Source organism: Cyprinodon variegatus, unplaced genomic scaffold (genome assembly GCF_000732505.1).
Source record: "Cyprinodon variegatus isolate N-32 unplaced genomic scaffold, C_variegatus-1.0 Scaffold1288, whole genome shotgun sequence".
NCBI classification, from domain to species: domain Eukaryota; kingdom Metazoa; phylum Chordata; class Actinopteri; order Cyprinodontiformes; family Cyprinodontidae; genus Cyprinodon; species Cyprinodon variegatus.
The window spans coordinates 12,694-29,515 of record NW_015151741.1 but is presented as its reverse complement, the minus strand read 5'-3'; the positions used below and the strand labels follow the sequence as shown (position 1 = coordinate 29,515).

General features: G+C 37.5%; 1 protein-coding gene and 1 long non-coding RNA gene across 2 annotated transcripts; both read left to right on the top strand.

The window, feature by feature from the left end:
* Positions 1-235: 235 nt before the first annotated feature.
* Positions 236-13,203, top strand: LOC107102654. Its single transcript, XR_001482137.1, has 3 exons — positions 236-479; positions 4,615-4,709; positions 12,340-13,203. It is a non-coding gene; the product is annotated as an uncharacterized LOC107102654 (long non-coding RNA).
* Positions 9,647-10,754, top strand: LOC107102653 (transcription factor Sox-3). Its single transcript, XM_015402040.1, has one exon. It carries the CDS (start codon positions 9,848-9,850, stop codon positions 10,748-10,750), a length of 903 nt encoding a protein of 300 aa, XP_015257526.1. The 5' UTR covers positions 9,647-9,847; the 3' UTR covers positions 10,751-10,754.
* Positions 13,204-16,822: the final 3,619 nt, after the last annotated feature.

The window sequence follows — 16,822 nt, the reverse complement described above, 5'->3', positions numbered from 1 at the left end:
TTCCTATTTCTTTTTGTTAACACAATAGCCATCTCTTTTTTCACCCAGTGTGGAAACCCTTTCAAACGGGCAGCTCCAGGTCAGTTTCCTTGCCAAGTTTTGCAGCCTGCCATGTTGTCTATTCTGCTCAGCTATTTAAAAAATGTTGAATATCAACAATGGCTTTCAGTGGTGCATTGTCAACTTTTGTATGAAACAATCTTGGCTGAAAGAGATGGGTCCCAGAGCAGGGAGAGCTCAGCTGCAGTGTGCACTGCCCAAAGAAGTGACTGCCCAGCACTCTCAATGTTTCATACTTCTCTGCTGCGCCTTGGTTGTGCTGTTTGAAAGGCCGAGGCTAGAGTCTGAGCTGAGGTTGGTGTCTGGCATCTTTCTGTCCTTGGAGTGCTGCTTTTGGGCCTGCTGACAGTCAGCTGCTGAAGTCGGATCCAGCAGAGAAATTTGAAGGCAGAGGAACCCTCGGGAGCTGTGAGAGATGGGTGAGTGTCCTGAATTTTTTTCTGATCAGAGTGGGAGGAGGTTAGTGGGAAAGAGTGGAGAGGAAAGGGAGGGGGCATTCAGGAAGACGATGTCGGGGAGCTTTGTGTTCTTTAAGTTCCACTCTGCCCACATGCGCTGAATTGTAAAGGTGATCCATTGCTTCACATTTGGAAATTAGATATTTTCACGTTTCACCATTTTGATCAGATTTTATTTTTATAAGAAACTGAGCAACTAATCCCTTCCTGTGCAAAAAAAAGAAAAGAACTAACAGTCATTTTGATATTTTAACAATATCCATCATGCCTCCCATTTTCAAGACTCATCCCATTTTGATATCCAGGCTGATGCATGAGTGACTTTAAGTAGAGCTCTGTATTTATGTGTGTATTCTTAAATAAAAGGATGAAAGCAGGAGTGAGAGGCTTGCTTCCAGATAATAGTAGCTTAGGCTCTTTGTCCTGCTGACAGCCAGGAGAGGAGCAGAGGCTGGAAGTCTCCCTGATGCAACCGGCAGCGTCTTGTATGTTTCATTGACATATCAGTCTGTGGGGCAATGAGCCGTTGCTCCTGCACCCCTCGGCACACTTGTGCTTCACATTTGTCGGAGGTGTCTTTATGGAAGTGCAAACAAGCGGCACGACAATCTAGCTCTTAGGTGTTGCTGAGAAAGAAAATTTGATGCAAGAGGAATTTAACTCACTTGATTTTATTAGTGCTGCAAACAATGAAGTAAGAAATGCTTTACTATCAAGTTCTAAATCAAATTTTGTCCTTATGTTTCCAGGATTTTTGCACAAAAAGAAAAAAAGCAAATTACTACATTTATTAAAAACATTACAAAAACAACTTTATAGTTTTTAAGCAGAATGATAAGACTATTTTATTCAATTTAGATATTTTTGGTCTCAGATTAAATAAAAAAAATATATATATAATGATAATAGTAAAAAACGTAAACATTTCGTTTAAAGAGGAAAAATCCCTTGCTGTTTTAGGAAACTGAGTGTTGTCCTCTGCCTCACCTCTTTGCGCTCAACCAGAAGCAAGGTGACTAAATTCATCTCAGTTCAGCCCATCCATTATCTTGTCAACACAGCCAGCTTTCCACCTTAGTTTGCTCTCCTCCCAGAAGACTTGCTTTAATGAAACGCAAAGTAATCACCACACTTATCTCGTCATGCTCAAGGTAATTAATATATTTAGAGGGCGATGGCTAACTCTTAATTAAATTAAGACCCTTTTAATGAGACCTTGACTAGGACTGAATTTATGGCCACTATCTGCTTTATCAAGTGCTTGGCATGCAACAGAGATTAGTCATTTTGTCCCAAATCACAAGCAGATTGCACATTATATTATTCATGATTTATATATCAATTTATGCTTGTTTGTTTCTTATTTGGGGTTAATAAATTACCTCCTATAATTTTCTTCTTTAAAAAAATCCTAGCTTCTGCAATTAATGCTCAGCAGCTATGCTGCTGTTACATTTTCATTCTGGAGGGGACTACAGATAACAAACTCTGGGATATTAATCATATTACAAAATTGGTTGTATCTAATTAATTACAGTAACACTGCAAATTAATTGTGGATTCTCACAATATTATCTTAAACTAATGAAGCCCTGACAAAGGAAGTGTTTCATTTTTTTTTAAAGGAAGAGGAAGCTAGATTAGTGGGATCTCAATTATTGCTAAAACAAAAGAAGGCTGCTTGCTCGGGCACGGTGCAAAGCAAAATGTGACTATTCAGCACTTTCCCCAAAACAAAAAACGAAGAAAGTTTCTTTTGTTTTAGTAAAAATACTGAACATGGCAACGATTGGGCAGATACATGGGGAAATAATGAGGGCTGTAATTAACTGGCCAGGCAAATAATGGTACCTAAAGTGATCATCAAATAGAGGTGGTTGATAATGCCATTCAGTTTTTAGGCATCAGACCAGGCTTAGCCAAACATGTAAGCAATCTTTATTCATTTCAGCAGCTTGCATCTGTGATGGAAATGCATGTATTGAACATTAAACTCAAGTCTATATAAATCACATGTGATCAAAGAAGTTCTTTGTCTGAAAGTTCACCTATATGTGGTCATGTTTAATTTTAAATTTTAAAAGAATTTTTTTTTAACATATTGTGACAGTGTAGTTTTTATGAGATAAATAACATGTTTGAACCTTTAAGTGAACTACCGTGAATCACTATGTTTTATCTTTTTGCATTTTTCTCTTCAAATAAAACAATCCTTTCTCTTTATTATAAACTCATGTTAGAACCTTCTACTTGAATGAAAACCTTAAAGAATGAATCTTGAAATTGAATATGAAGAAGGAAAACATTGCAAAAATATTCACTTTAGTCCATCTGCCATGTATTTAATAATTAATGTAGTTGGAGTGCTGTGGAATGGTCTTCTTCATTCAGCTTTGGTTTACAAGTTAAACACATTTTTTATAATCCATGGGCAAGAAAAAAAGCCAACCCCGCCCCCCCATCCCCCGATAAAGTTCTGCTTAAGACCCCCTACATACTGGGATCCGCTCTGCATTGGATATCAGAATTTTAATGCCTTAAGCAGAAAAGCATCCACAGGTTGTAGTTGAGCTTTTTTAATGTCATGTGCATTTTTTCCCCTGAGATGTTAACAAAATGAATACCCTGTTTAAAATATTCTGCTGTATACTAACGTGCACCTTTTTCCTTCCCTTGGTGGAAAATCTACCACAAAGATGTCTTTGTGCACCTTGTGGGAAGTAGATTTTGCTTTAGGTATATCCTTCTTTTAAAATGGTTATCAAAAAAATGCAAGTTTGTTTAATTCCTTATATTCAATGAGCTGAATATGTACCCTTGATTCAGATCATTTTGAGACAGACATCAAGTTTATTTTAATCATGAGCTTAGCTTATTGTCTGTTTTCAGTGTGCTTTTAAGGAATAGAATTAATATATTTTTATTTGACAAAATATAACAACTTGACCATAATCCATAAAACTTTTTAATATTGATAATTATAAATTAAAATCCAAGGTGATATTTAATTTCTGGATTTTTGTTAAAAGCATTGAAAAAACTAAAGAATCTTCAAAATCTAAAATTAACTCACAAAAGTATAGAAATCCTAAATGAAAACCCCCATATTAGCGCCTTAAGTTCTGACCTGAAGGGCCAACACAGAAGTCATGTCATGCAAGAGCGCCTTAACCCAGTAGCTCTGAGGCAGAAGCATATTTTCTGAATTTTTTTTGCTTAATTTAACTTGTATAAAATTAGCTTCAAATGGATGGGAACTTATAATTTACTTTGATGTTTTATTTTTCATTTAACGCATCATATACCAAATGTTGGATATGTTTCCCCTAATCTGCAAAGCAAAGGGTCAGTAATCATTGTATCTTAATGAAAAAAAAATGTCTCTACTGATTTCCTCTCTTGTGATATAATTTCATTTGGCTTCATTAGCCAATAACCACAGGGGGAAAATGCTTTTTGGCAATTATGAGAATTGGAGGGTCAGTGAGAATGGATTTTCACCCTGCTGCACATGATTATCTAAAGTGGCCTTGTCGCAGCGATTAACCCTGGGTCCATGTGTGTGTGGATGTGTGTGATTGACTGAGTTTGAAATGTGCATCCGTAAAATGATAAGCAGCTATGAGCCAAAGGTGATGAGGTGAAAAAACTGTTCCCCTTTGCCTGAGTGAGATGGAGCACAGTGCTGGGTGGTCACGCCTTGTCTGTTTGCGACAGTGGCGGGTTAAAGAGATACACTGGGTCTGTGTCAGCGGCCTTGGCCTCACACAGGCAAATAATGAGGAAGGACATGCTTGGCTGCTGAGGGAGAAAAATAAAAGAAGCTGAAGTTTGAAGCAGAACTCCTGTGTATTGTTTCTGGAGGGACGAGGTCGATGAGCAAGACGCCTACATTCCTCATAGTGGTACGAGGTGAGCCTTGGTGTACAGGGGATGACACTTGTGAGCCAAACTAAGCAACAGATAAATCTCTTACAGCTGAGGGAGGAATGCAGTGTTCTCCATTAGTCCTCCAGACAGATGTGCACACTCCACTAAAGCTCTGAAAATCAATACATTTGTCCTCAAATTGTGTGTTTTGCTTTTATGTTTGAAGGTCTGGTGACAGCTCCTTTTTCTGATGGCTGAACCTCCCCTTACATCAGATGGACCAGCAGTCAGAGATGATGACCTGCTTTGGTCGGACATGAGGTACATTAAAGAATTTTACGCGAGCTTGGTGGTTTAAAAAATACCTTTTAACACAAGCGACTCCAAATATTTACTGATTCTGAACCAGTTGATCGTCAAAACATTGATTTGTTTTAGGAGATCGAATTTTAAAGATTAAGCTTTAATTTTTCAGATTCATTAAACACAATGATGTATTTCATTATTATGGCTCATATCTAAAAAAAATTAAACAAAAACTTGCAGAATATTTTTATAATATAAGAGGAATAATGCAATATATTTTTATAAGGGGGGGATTTCAATAACCTATAGAGTTGGATGAGTTAATAATAGTTAATAACACTGTAATTAAAACATGTAAAACAAACAATTTATTCTCCCAACCCAATTCTGAATGAGAGACCTACTACTTGGGCTCAGAAAAGACACGACCGGTCTGTTTCAGGGGCCAATTTTCTCTTTTCCAATTAACATTTAATTTGCTCTGTGTTTTGGAAACCTAGTATAGCAATGACTGGTTTCAACTGTCTGTAGAGAGTCTGTTGTCGAGAGAAAGAGACCCCAGAATCAACAATGCAGCTGAAAGTTGCTATCAAGCAACCATGGGCATCATTACACGTCAGCAGAGCATTCATGCTAAACTGTATTAATCCAGTAATTCATTCATAAAAGTCCCAACAAAGTTCTGAGGGCCTCTGATTAACAGATGGATGGACTTTTCAGCAGATCAGCATTTGTGCAAGAATGTATTTTATCATTATTAATTTTCTGACATACTAAATACAAAAACAGTGAAACAAAGAAAATAAATGCTTGATATATTAATGATAATATCACTATGTGTGTAATTAATCTGTATAATAAGTTTTACTTTTTGAAGTTGATTACTGAAATAAATATTTGGTTATATTATTTAATTAATATATTATAATCTCTCAACATAAATTATGTTCTGTATTTAATAAACACTAATTCCCTTTATGTTTGACCAGTCTTTAAATTGTCTTAATCTATATTGGTGTGAGTGCTAAAAAAAAAAAAAAAAAGCCTTAATACTGTTGTTTTTTGCATTTTTTTTTTATTGAAATGCAAAATCTCTAAATATTTGTTAGTCTGCATTTGATCTGTGTTAGTATTGGTGAAAGTGCTTTAGATTTTGAACTAGAGTTGAATACATGAATTTAAGATTTCTTAAAAACAACAACAAAATTGCCTTTATATTATCAGGAGTTTGATACTTGTAAACCAGAGGCTTTGTTTTTTTTTCTGCCTTCATTAAAAAGCCATAGTGCTCTGCAATATTTCTTACCCAGTGCTTTCACTTTGCACAAGAGAGGGTGGTGCCTAATCCCTATTTACTGGAGAGAAACTAAAAGTAGTCTGACAGGAAAATTTTCCTTCAGTGCTCTCCTATAAAAACAAGTAGAAACCTTTGATCCCATTCCCAACTATTGGTTGGTGAAGATTATAATTTGCCATAAAAGGTGAATCAAATGGGAGCCTTGTTGTCACAGGGATTTAATTTATTTATATATTCAGTCATTCATTTTGTGCAAAACTATGTTTAAAAATCATGTAAAGATCGTTTATTCGAGGTGCTGACGTTGCCTTATAAGATGTATTTATTTTCAGGGTGGCAGGACTTAAAATATAAATGTAATTTAGCCCATCTCATGATTTATTTCAATAAGAAAGTACAACACAGAACACATCAAGATGTTTAAGATGTTGAAAATTAAACCTTTATCATTTTTTTCTCTATAAAGACAAACAAAAACAACATTTTTTGCAGATAATTCTTTCAATAAAATAAATAAAATCGTAGAAATGTATATATTACAAATCTGACAATACCTGTTGACTGAATGGGTATCACCGATCCATTCATTTTCTTGAAGGCACTCTGGTCTATTGCTTACTGCAAAAAAATCTAATCCCAGAGATTAAGTCAAACGCCAGGAAAGAGAATTAAAATGTTCCTTGACTACATTACAGATTAAAAATCCTAATCATTAAAATGCATCATTTTTATTACCAACCGCGGCTCTTATTGGTCAGATAAGTCAAATTATCATTAGGACTACCAGCGCAGCTTTGTGCGACAAAGAGGCGATAAGACCAACACTTTTATTCCTTTAAATGACCCGTGAATATTATTTTTACCTGCGCTGAACTGGGGAGGACGCAGCCATTCACGCCACACAAAGGGAACAGCAGACCGTGCGTAAATCGCATCTTCATTTGCATCCCCGGTCCCTGCAAAAAAAAAAAAAAAAAAAAAATCATGCAAATCTTAATGAGACAGTCTCCATTGTGTTTGTAATTGAAAAGCCATTCTTTGTTAATTACTGTTTCTCAAAGGGACCCCGTCCACTGGCCACTGAGCTGAAAACAAAACTGTAAGAAAGAAGTTACTGATGCCGGATAGAAAATGTAGAAAAATGTGTTTATCGTTCATTTAAAAATTTACTTCCAATTAAAATGAACGTGCTGTGGTAGGATAGGTCCAAAATAATTAAAAGAACACATCCAGCAAATAAATGCACTAAATTAGATTCAATATATAGCTGAGTTTATATAACGTCTGAAATAATAAATAATGTTGCCTGAACTTTCTCAGAGGAGAACATTTTTTATATACTTATTTTAAATTTAAGCTTTGGGAAACGTCCTGATTAATTTTATTACATATATGTATGCTTAATCTGTAATAATAATAATAATAATAAAAAACTATTAATTTTAGTAGTTTTAATGTGATTGTCAGATTTTACTATTAAAGGATGGACTGGGATTGTGTGTTTCGCGCTGCATGAGCTTGATTCTAATTGAAAAAGAAAAATAGAAGATTAGCAAAGAGTGAGGTTTAAGTCAAGACTTCCACATATTTCCCAACATTCAGCAGCAATGCACCCTGAGAGCCCCCTCAGGGCTGTCAGGGCTTGTTGAGCCTGAATCAGAGCAAACTGTGCTGGTGGTCCCTCCGTTCCTTAATTAGGAAATTAGCTGCACAGAGACCCTCATTATCAAACTCCAGGTTACTCCTGACTATATTCTCTCTCTCTCTCTCTCTCTCTCTGCTACTGGTCAATTTCCATAAGGAGATTACAAGCGGATCAGCATTGAGATTTGCGCAGATAAACAAATAACCGGTCCCTGAGAATTAGATGACTACTAATTGGACGTTAGTTTTATTGCCCCCGTGCTGTTTGTTCCGCCCCATTGAACGGGAAAATGGAATCCGTTCGCTGATGTCTCTTTTTGAGCGGATTTCTATGGCTCAGGACAAATACTACAGTTGGATCTATCCCCCAGTTCTGCCAGAAAACACTTTAAGTGTCATTTAGTCTAATTTTCAGACATATCTTAAAAAAAAAAAAAAATGTATACAAAGCAAAATTTCCTTTTGTGGCTTGTAAAAAAGGCAAGAGTTTCATTTGACTTTAAATTAGGGAGAGAAATTCAACTAATGTGTTATGCTATAAATTAAAGTCGGAACAGTTCAAATTTGAAAAAAGGAGCGCGTCTCGGTTTACTATTTTTTTGTGGCGCAAAACTGCGCGTTTTATTTGTTTAATGCGCTCCTCCCGTAATGCCGCGCTGATCAGAGCCCCACAGTGGCTGCATTTTAATCTTGTAAAAGCTCCAGGAGGTGAGTTCGCTCCAAGATGCACCCAGCAGAGCTCCCGTAGATACTCAGGTGTTAATCGCTCGTTCCTGATGGTCGATTCGCTTCTGGATCATTAGCAGGTGTGAGATGTTTCACTCGCTTAAGGTTTAGTTTCAGGAGAGAGGGTCGTTTGTAAAGGCCACACATGCAAATAAAAAAAGCAAAGGGGGGGCTCTCCATGCTGAACGTTTTGCGCAAACAGCAGCTGACAGCGCCTTTAAAAAGGGGCTCAACTAACTGACTAAACTTTTCCTCATGGGACCAAAAAAAGAAAGAGCCCTTCTCCTCCACAAGAGGTCGTTAATGTATTAAAATTCCAAAATAAAGGGTCCCTGAACGCAGCAGAGATTTAACATTAATTTAAGTCGTATTTCCTTTATAACCCTGCATTTTAAAAGAGATGAACCGAATTCAAAATCAAAATGAGTATCAATTCTAGTATTTTAAATTCAAAAAGCATGTTTGCATGCTTCATTGCATTACAAAAAAAGTTTGATAATTTCCTCCCCAGGGATATTTATGTTGAATATTATCTAATACAAAAAAGGACTAATATAGAAAAAGTCCCGTAAAAACTAATCCGAGTCTGTCCAAAAGTGTTTGAACAAATAGATAAATAGATCAGTTGAATCTGTTTAAATGTGTCTAAAAACGAACTTAATGCAAACTTTCTATTGAAATGATGTAGCTATAATATTATTCATAATTTTAAAGTTTTTTTTACTTAAAAGTCATCAATATAATTTCAAATAAAACATTTCTAGCTATCTGACATAAATAGTTTTATCTAATTTTATGTCCGCTTAGGTCTCAACCAAATGTAGCCTTTTGGCACAACTTAAAATATTTTACTTCTTAAAATGATCCGAAATCTAAGTTAAATCTAAGTTAATTTTATTATAGCCTATGTATCAAAGTTTAATTAATAATTATGCTAATACTGATGATTATAATAATTGTGTCCCCATGTAAAAAAAATGAAAGAGAAAAATATGCTCTCTAGAATAAAGTATATATTAATTAGAGAATAAATCCCTGCATTTCCAGTCTAAATTCCCATCCTGTGCTTCTAAATGCTGTCATTTCTGAGCCCTTGTAGCTGAAGTGCGCAGCAGTTTTAAATCTTCACCTCCTTCCCTCCCCCTCCAACCTTAAAACGCACTGAAGCGCTCGCAGGCCGGAGCTGCGCTCTGATTGGTCTGCTTCCTCTCATTGTCAGCGCGTCAATCCGTATCACATGGTCCGGCCTCTGGGCCTATTAACACATGAGCTTGGAGAACAAGTTTACAGACTTGTGTTTGAGAGCCGAGAGGATCTGAGCTGCTCTGAGCGGACACAAACCAGAGGCACCTGCGCACACTTGCTGCTCCAGGCAGAACTTTCCGGCGACCTCTTTGACTTTTTTTTTTTTCTTAGAGAGGGTTTGTGAACTTTTATTTATTTATTTTTTTCATGTGCGTGTGAGAGATCTACAGAAGTCGTCTTAATGTATAACATGATGGAAACCGAGATCAAGACCCCGCTCCCGCAGTCCAACTCGGGCTCGGCGCCGGGCGCAAAGAACAGCAGTGCCAGCGACCAGGAGCGGGTGAAGCGGCCGATGAACGCTTTCATGGTCTGGTCCCGGGGACAGAGAAGGAAGATGGCCCAAGAAAACCCCAAAATGCACAACTCTGAAATCAGCAAGCGGCTTGGCGCTGACTGGAAACTTCTGACAGACGCCGAAAAAAGGCCGTTCATTGACGAGGCCAAGCGTTTACGCGCAATGCACATGAAGGAACACCCGGATTATAAATACCGGCCCCGCAGGAAGACCAAGACCTTGCTCAAGAAAGACAAGTATTCTCTGCCTGGAGGGCTGCTGGCGCCAGGAGCCAACCCCGTCAACAACTCTGTGTCGGTGGGCCAGCGGATGGACGGTTACGCGCACATGAACGGCTGGACGAACAGCGCGTATTCCCTGATGCAGGACCAGCTGGCCTACCCTCAGCATCACAGCATGAACAGCCCGCAGATCCAACAGATGCACCGGTACGAAATGGCCGGCCTTCAGTACCCGATGATGTCCTCGGCGCAGACCTACATGAACGCGGCGTCCACCTACAGCATGTCTCCAGCTTACACGCAGCAGAGCAGCAGCGCCATGGGGCTGAGCTCCATGGCGTCCGTGTGCAAGACGGAACCCAGCTCACCCCCGCCGGCCATCACGTCCCACTCTCAGCGGGCGTGTTTGGGGGACCTGAGGGACATGATCAGCATGTACCTGCCCCCCGGCGGGGACAGCGCAGAGCATTCCTCCCTGCAGAGCAGCCGGTTACACAGCGTCCATCCACACTATCAGAGCGCAGGGACTGGCGTCAACGGGACGCTACCTCTCACCCACATCTGAAGAAGAAAAAAAATAATTAATAGACTTTCAAAATGTTCTTCGGATACTTGAACTTTTCTCGGTTGCTGCAGCGAAACGTTCAGCAGATTCGTTCAAGAACAATTTGATCTGAAATCCCTGACGCGTCCGTTTGATGAACTTTAAATGGACCGAAACTGAACGCTGAGCCCAACTCCACAGAGGCTTTTTTTTGTTTTTCATCACAAAGTAGAAGCAATCAACCTGTGTAGAAGAATTGGACTTCTATATTTTAAATAAATGCCATATTTTCTCGCTTTGAAAAAAGGCATGTGGCCTCATGAAGGGGCTGGTGTATTTCAGAAAATAAGTTGGATGGACACTCTGTTCATAAATGTTTACACTTAATTTGTAGGATGTCAGTCGTCTCCACTGTGTTCACAGCCTTTGTAGATTCCCCTTTTTTTCTTTTATTTTTTTATTTCTTCCCCAACATGAACTAGGTTAAATAAAATGTTAAAACTGTGCCGGTCGCAAACGCAAGTTTTATTTATAGCAATTTTTTTGTTTTTTTCCTTTAATAGCTTGTGCAACCAGATGTTTTGTCATGTGAAAATATTCAACATTTTTTTTTGTAAATCTGTTTTTGTTCTGTGATGTTCTTTTTTTTTTGACAGTGTCATGTTTACTCATTTATCCTGAACGAAAAAAAAGGTTTATTTAAACTGACGTTTCTACGTATTTTAAGACCATCCTCTATTCTTAAATGCTGAATAAATTTTTAAGAAACGTAATTTTGCCTCAGTGTTTTGTTTAAAAAATTAGAAGGGATGTTAAAAGGAGGGTTTTGTGCAAAATGAGGAAAAATGTCTCAAAGATGTGTGAAAAACTGAATTGACATGTTGTGAAAATGATATACCTTTAAAAATATGCAATCTATATTTTTTTTCATTAAAATTTGTGAAGATCTATACATTTTTAGGCATGACATTAAAAATTTTTTATTTTCCAAATGAAAGTGTTCTTCAAAGTTTTAGAAATATTTTAAATAAGTATTTAACTTGTTATTTAGAGCAATTTACATTCAAGCTACAGTCTTCTACTTTACAGATCTATATTTTTAGATTTTTCATAAAGTGCTGTTGTTCCGTTCTTTTACTTCATTTTAAATTCAAGCGCTTTTTAAAAATAAAATCTAGCTTTTATCAGAGTTAAAGCCAAGCTGTATAGCTTCACTTTACATAGGTTAACTATCAAGTTAACTTGTAATTCATTTTCTTTTCATTTCATTTTTAAAATTAATATTATTTCAGCTTTTTAAAATATAAATATAATTATCAATATCTTGAGTCTTTAGGTCTCCCATAAAAGAGTAAAGTAGGAATTTTCTTTTAAAGATTCCTGTTTATGTATTAAAGGTTTTGCAATAGTGCAAACAAAACATTTAGATTAGAAAATATAATATAAATTATTGTTTTAAACTAATATTTCTATCTTCAGGGTGTCTTCTTTTAAAGATAAGTGTGGAAAGAAAATTAGCTAAAGCTGTAATATACTGAAATATGTGCACTAAACTTCACAGCATCTATGAATATAGCCACACTCATTGCTGCTGTTACTATTATACACAGGTGCAAGGAAGAATGGGCCAGCCTGCTGTTGAAGTGTACCTAAGGATAAATAAGCTGCGGCCACAAAGAGGGCCGAAGCAGCATGGCCTCTCTGGCCTTCCCACACTCCCTGCAGGAATGGATCCATACAGCTCAGCGCAGCAGCCTGGATTAGACCCCACGTACCTTTGTGGAGGGAAAGATTATCCAGACCTCCCTGCATTCACTGACAGGGTTTAAGTCACTCTAGCATGCCAGCAGCCACCCGTCACTTAATCGCACTCTCAAACTCCTTTTTTTTCCTTTTTTGTTGAAATTAAGCAGCTTTTCTGGTGCTGCTCCTCAGAAGTGTGTGGACAGAGCAAAGGTTAGTGATCAGTAATAAAACTGCAGGAAACTATATCTTCTCTATACTGGGATTTGGGGGTAAATTTGAGATAAATAGTTGAACCTTCTACTTGAGATGTGGAGAGAAACTGTGCTTGTTTCTATGCATGTTCTCTAACTGTAGATTAAGACTGAGACCATTTTTAGGGGAGAAAAGTGTTAGGCAGAGCTGTGAATATGCATGATGTGTTTGAATATTCTGGCAGTTAGAACATCTGAATTCAACTTGCTCCCCCTCCTGCTGAGTGCCCAGAGGGCCTCTCACCCCTGTCCTGTGGAACTCTGTGCCCACTCAGCAAGTGCAGGCATATCCCACTTCCATCTGCCTATGACCTCACAGCCCCTGTTTGTTTAACCCTCTCTCCAAAAAACTAACCTAATTATAGCCCTGTAGAACATGGATCCAGAAGATTCCCAGTGGATTTCTCCACTATGTGTCTACCTCTCATATGGAGGACTGAAACCAGGGGCCATGTTTTAGTCGGTCCTGTTTTTCACTCTCCCCTCATATTATGTCAGAACATGTTCTGCCAGTAGCACATCTTGCATGAGTACTCAAAAAAAAAAAAAAAAAAAAAAAGGTGGTAAAAGCAGAAGCGTGCTCCAAGTTTCCTCATTTACGTCAGAGTGATGAGTGGAAAAACTCATTAGACAGATCTCGCTGACAGAAGGACATTTGTGACATCACTAATTCACCTGCCCCAACCGGCTGGGCAACCCTGCAGTCGGAGTGGATCTTCCACCCTCATTTAATCACAGTCTGTGATCTGGTTACTCCCTAAAGCGTGGATCAGAAATCACAGTGGTTTGGGTGTAACCGATGCATGCGGGTAAGGGTTCCACCTAAGATTCAGATTGCGTTGTTTTCTTTGGCTTGGACCTTTAATATAGGCCTGGGAGTGGTAGCTCGGATAGCCCGTACAGCACAGACAAGCCGGTCCAAAGTGGAAGGACTTGTGCGAAGTTCTTGGATTGACAGCAGAGTGTACGAGGTTGTGGAGGTGTGGGGGTTGGGGATGGGGGTTAATCTCCCTGAACCGGGGCAGATGTTGTTAACGAGCTCCTCTCAGGTCGACTCCCTGCGTGGGAAAATGGCATCAAATCCTGCTGGGGTCAGGGCTTTTGGGCTGACCCACTGAGAGCCATCCCTTTTCACTCCACTGTCCTCTCCATCCCTCTTCATTTACTGGCAGCACTCACCAGAGACACTAGAAAATCAAATCTGACCGACTTTGTAGCTCCAAGAGCATGTAGAAGTTTCAAGTCCTCTCTTGAACTTATGTTGGCAGCAACAAGGCGTCTTGCGTGATGTTAATGTCTCATTAATGATAACTGTGGCTGGATCACAGTCAATGACACAACCACAAGGAATGCTGAGTTGGAAATGCTTCAAAGACAAGCATGCCGCTGTTCTGGAAAATGCATCCGCCCAGCTGCAAGCTACAGGTTCTTGTCTCTGTAGAAAGTGAGTTAGTTGCCTTACAGGCCTTTATGCACCAAATACTAAACAAACATTAACATATGCATTGTCAAATATCTCTTAGAAAAAATCATAAAATTTGCTTTCATGCATTATTAAATTGTCAATAGTCTTGATGATTACAAGTAAACCATTCACACAATTTATTTAAACATTTTTTTTTCTGAAGTTGCTTTTGCTTAGAAGTTCAAATGTCATTAACAAGTTAAAACTCTTAACTTTAACCTAATTGAAAGAAAGTCAAGTTGTTTTCACATAGGAAATTATTGAACAATCACAACAAAAATTCTTAAGTTCTGCAAGCCAATCTGCAGCAATGTGGAGTTTTGGTTTCAGGTTGAACTATACAACTGAAACTAACAGGTTTCAGTGGCTAAAGATTGAGAAGGACACAGCTACTAAATGATCAAGAAATAAGAACAACATTAAAATGTGTCATGTTTTATTAGCCTTAATACTATACAACACTACTTCAATGATAACATTTGATACAAAGAACAAACCTAAGTAGAGCCTTAAAAGAAATTTTTTCTTTGTAGAAATACAGCCCATTTGTCAAATAAGCTGCTAAATAAGCTGCTAAAATCCAAAACATTATAAACATTTTAATTCCCATTTTTTCCCCAAAACATCAATAAAATACTGAAAAGTTGGGCATGTGTTTCAGCCCTAGGAGATAGTAATTCCTAGAATAATTTTTACACCAAACACAGCTATAAATCTATAAAGGCAAGTCTTTTATAGCTTCGTAGTGGACTGAACTCTAAACTGGACTCTGCATCACAATCAAAACATTACTTTGAACCACGAATGGGGCTGAAACTTTTATAATCCTTTTAAATAAGACACAACTCAATGTTCTTCTGCATTTTACACCATATTCATTTTGCACTGCACTGAACATTTCCGTATTACTGCCCTTTTGCACCATTTGTTTTCAAAACCAGTTTTCCTTTTCTCTTATACTGTTTACATGCATGATCACTGCTGCACTTTAAAAGGTAATGTTCATTTCACTGATGTAAGCTACTCGTTTCACAGTTGAAGCTGTAGTGAAGTAATTTCTTTTTGTTTACACTCGGTGTTTACAAAATGACAATAAAGTTTGTCTAAGTCTAACAAATTGTTGCCCACGATTTTCTGTAAAACAGAGCCAGGTCAGTCAGATCAGGAGTGGCAACATACATCGTTTTTTTACTCTTGTCACATACTCTTATTTGCACATGTGTCTGGACTAGAATGTGTTCATTCTTACTAGAAAGCATCCTCAGATCTAAATAACTAATTTGTAGCTCTGGTTGCATGTATATAGCCTTTGTAATGCTGGAAAGTAAACTCGGCCCCACTTAGAAATATTTTACCTTCATGAACAGGTTTTCTTTCATAATCAACCTGCATTGTTCTGCACCCTTTTCCCATTGAATATGACGAGCTTCTTAGTCTCACGTTTCCTGCATATCTTATAAGGTTTCAGGATAAACAAATTTCGAAATTGATATTAACACAAGGAAAATACTTGATACCTATTTTCAATAGTGTGGTTACATTTTTTGAAAGCACAGGTTTATTCCAAACCAAGAGCAAAAATATATAAATAAAGCAAAATGAAGTAAAACAAAACAAATATTAATAATGTGACAACCTTGACTCCAATTTTAATTGTGGCTTAAGTAGACACAAGTGTAAAAATGAGGGAAAAGTTGCTTATAGGTTTTTAAATAGGTTCAAATGAATAATAATAAGAAAAAAGTAGGAAGGTCAGTAACGTTTTAAAACATGTAATAAAGTAAATACATTGGAAATAATGAATTAGGTGGTACATTTAAGAGTATTGGTTTATATATTTATGATTTTATTTTGAATTTTGTCAGTATCAGTATTCTATTGGTTCAGCCCTTCTTTGAAGAAATATACAACTTCAGTTTCACTGCCCTATTTATTCTGTTTTTTTACTATTTTTTTTCTGACTGAGCCATCAGCTGATTAACAAATTCCTGTGTTGATTTATACCACAAGCTCAACTGCAGCATGGTTGAAAAATGCACACCTGGGAAACAAATTTCAAAGCAGGAGCTTAGAAGTGACAGAACTCCATCATTGGGCTGTCTGTCTCTGTTAAGCTAATACCAGCAAGTGTTTGCTTATGTTGTCTGGAAGGTTTTCTACTTCATTATTGCAGATACTAGAGCTTTACTGAGCTTTTTACATTGCCTCAACCAGATTTTAAAACTTATATTATTATTATAGTCTGAAGCGTCAGTGAGCAGAGGGGCTGAGCTAAAACAAAAGTGTAATAATTTGGGCTACTGTGAATTGGGTCAGCTTAAATCGATTTTTGATAGAAACGAGTATCTTTAAATAGTTCATTTTTTAACTATCAGCTCTATGGAGGTATGAGTTATTTTGACAACTCTAATCTCCTTCTTGTTTTGTCGCAAAATTTAAGCATCACTTTTTTTTTTTTTTAAACCTTTTGATTTTGCTGTTCTTCAAGATAAGCCAAATTTGTGCAAGACTATTACCGGTAATTAATTTGAACTGAGGCTCTCTGCAGCTAGCCTCGTGAGACCATCCTGATCTCGCGAGCTATCAAGATTTCACTCTCTAATCAGTCTGGAGACTCTCCGTTGAAGAAAA

Coding starts and splice junctions, on each gene's coding strand:
- LOC107102653 (XM_015402040.1), top strand. CDS start 9,848: ATGTATAACATGATGGAAACCGAGATCAAGACCCCGCTCCCGCAGTCC.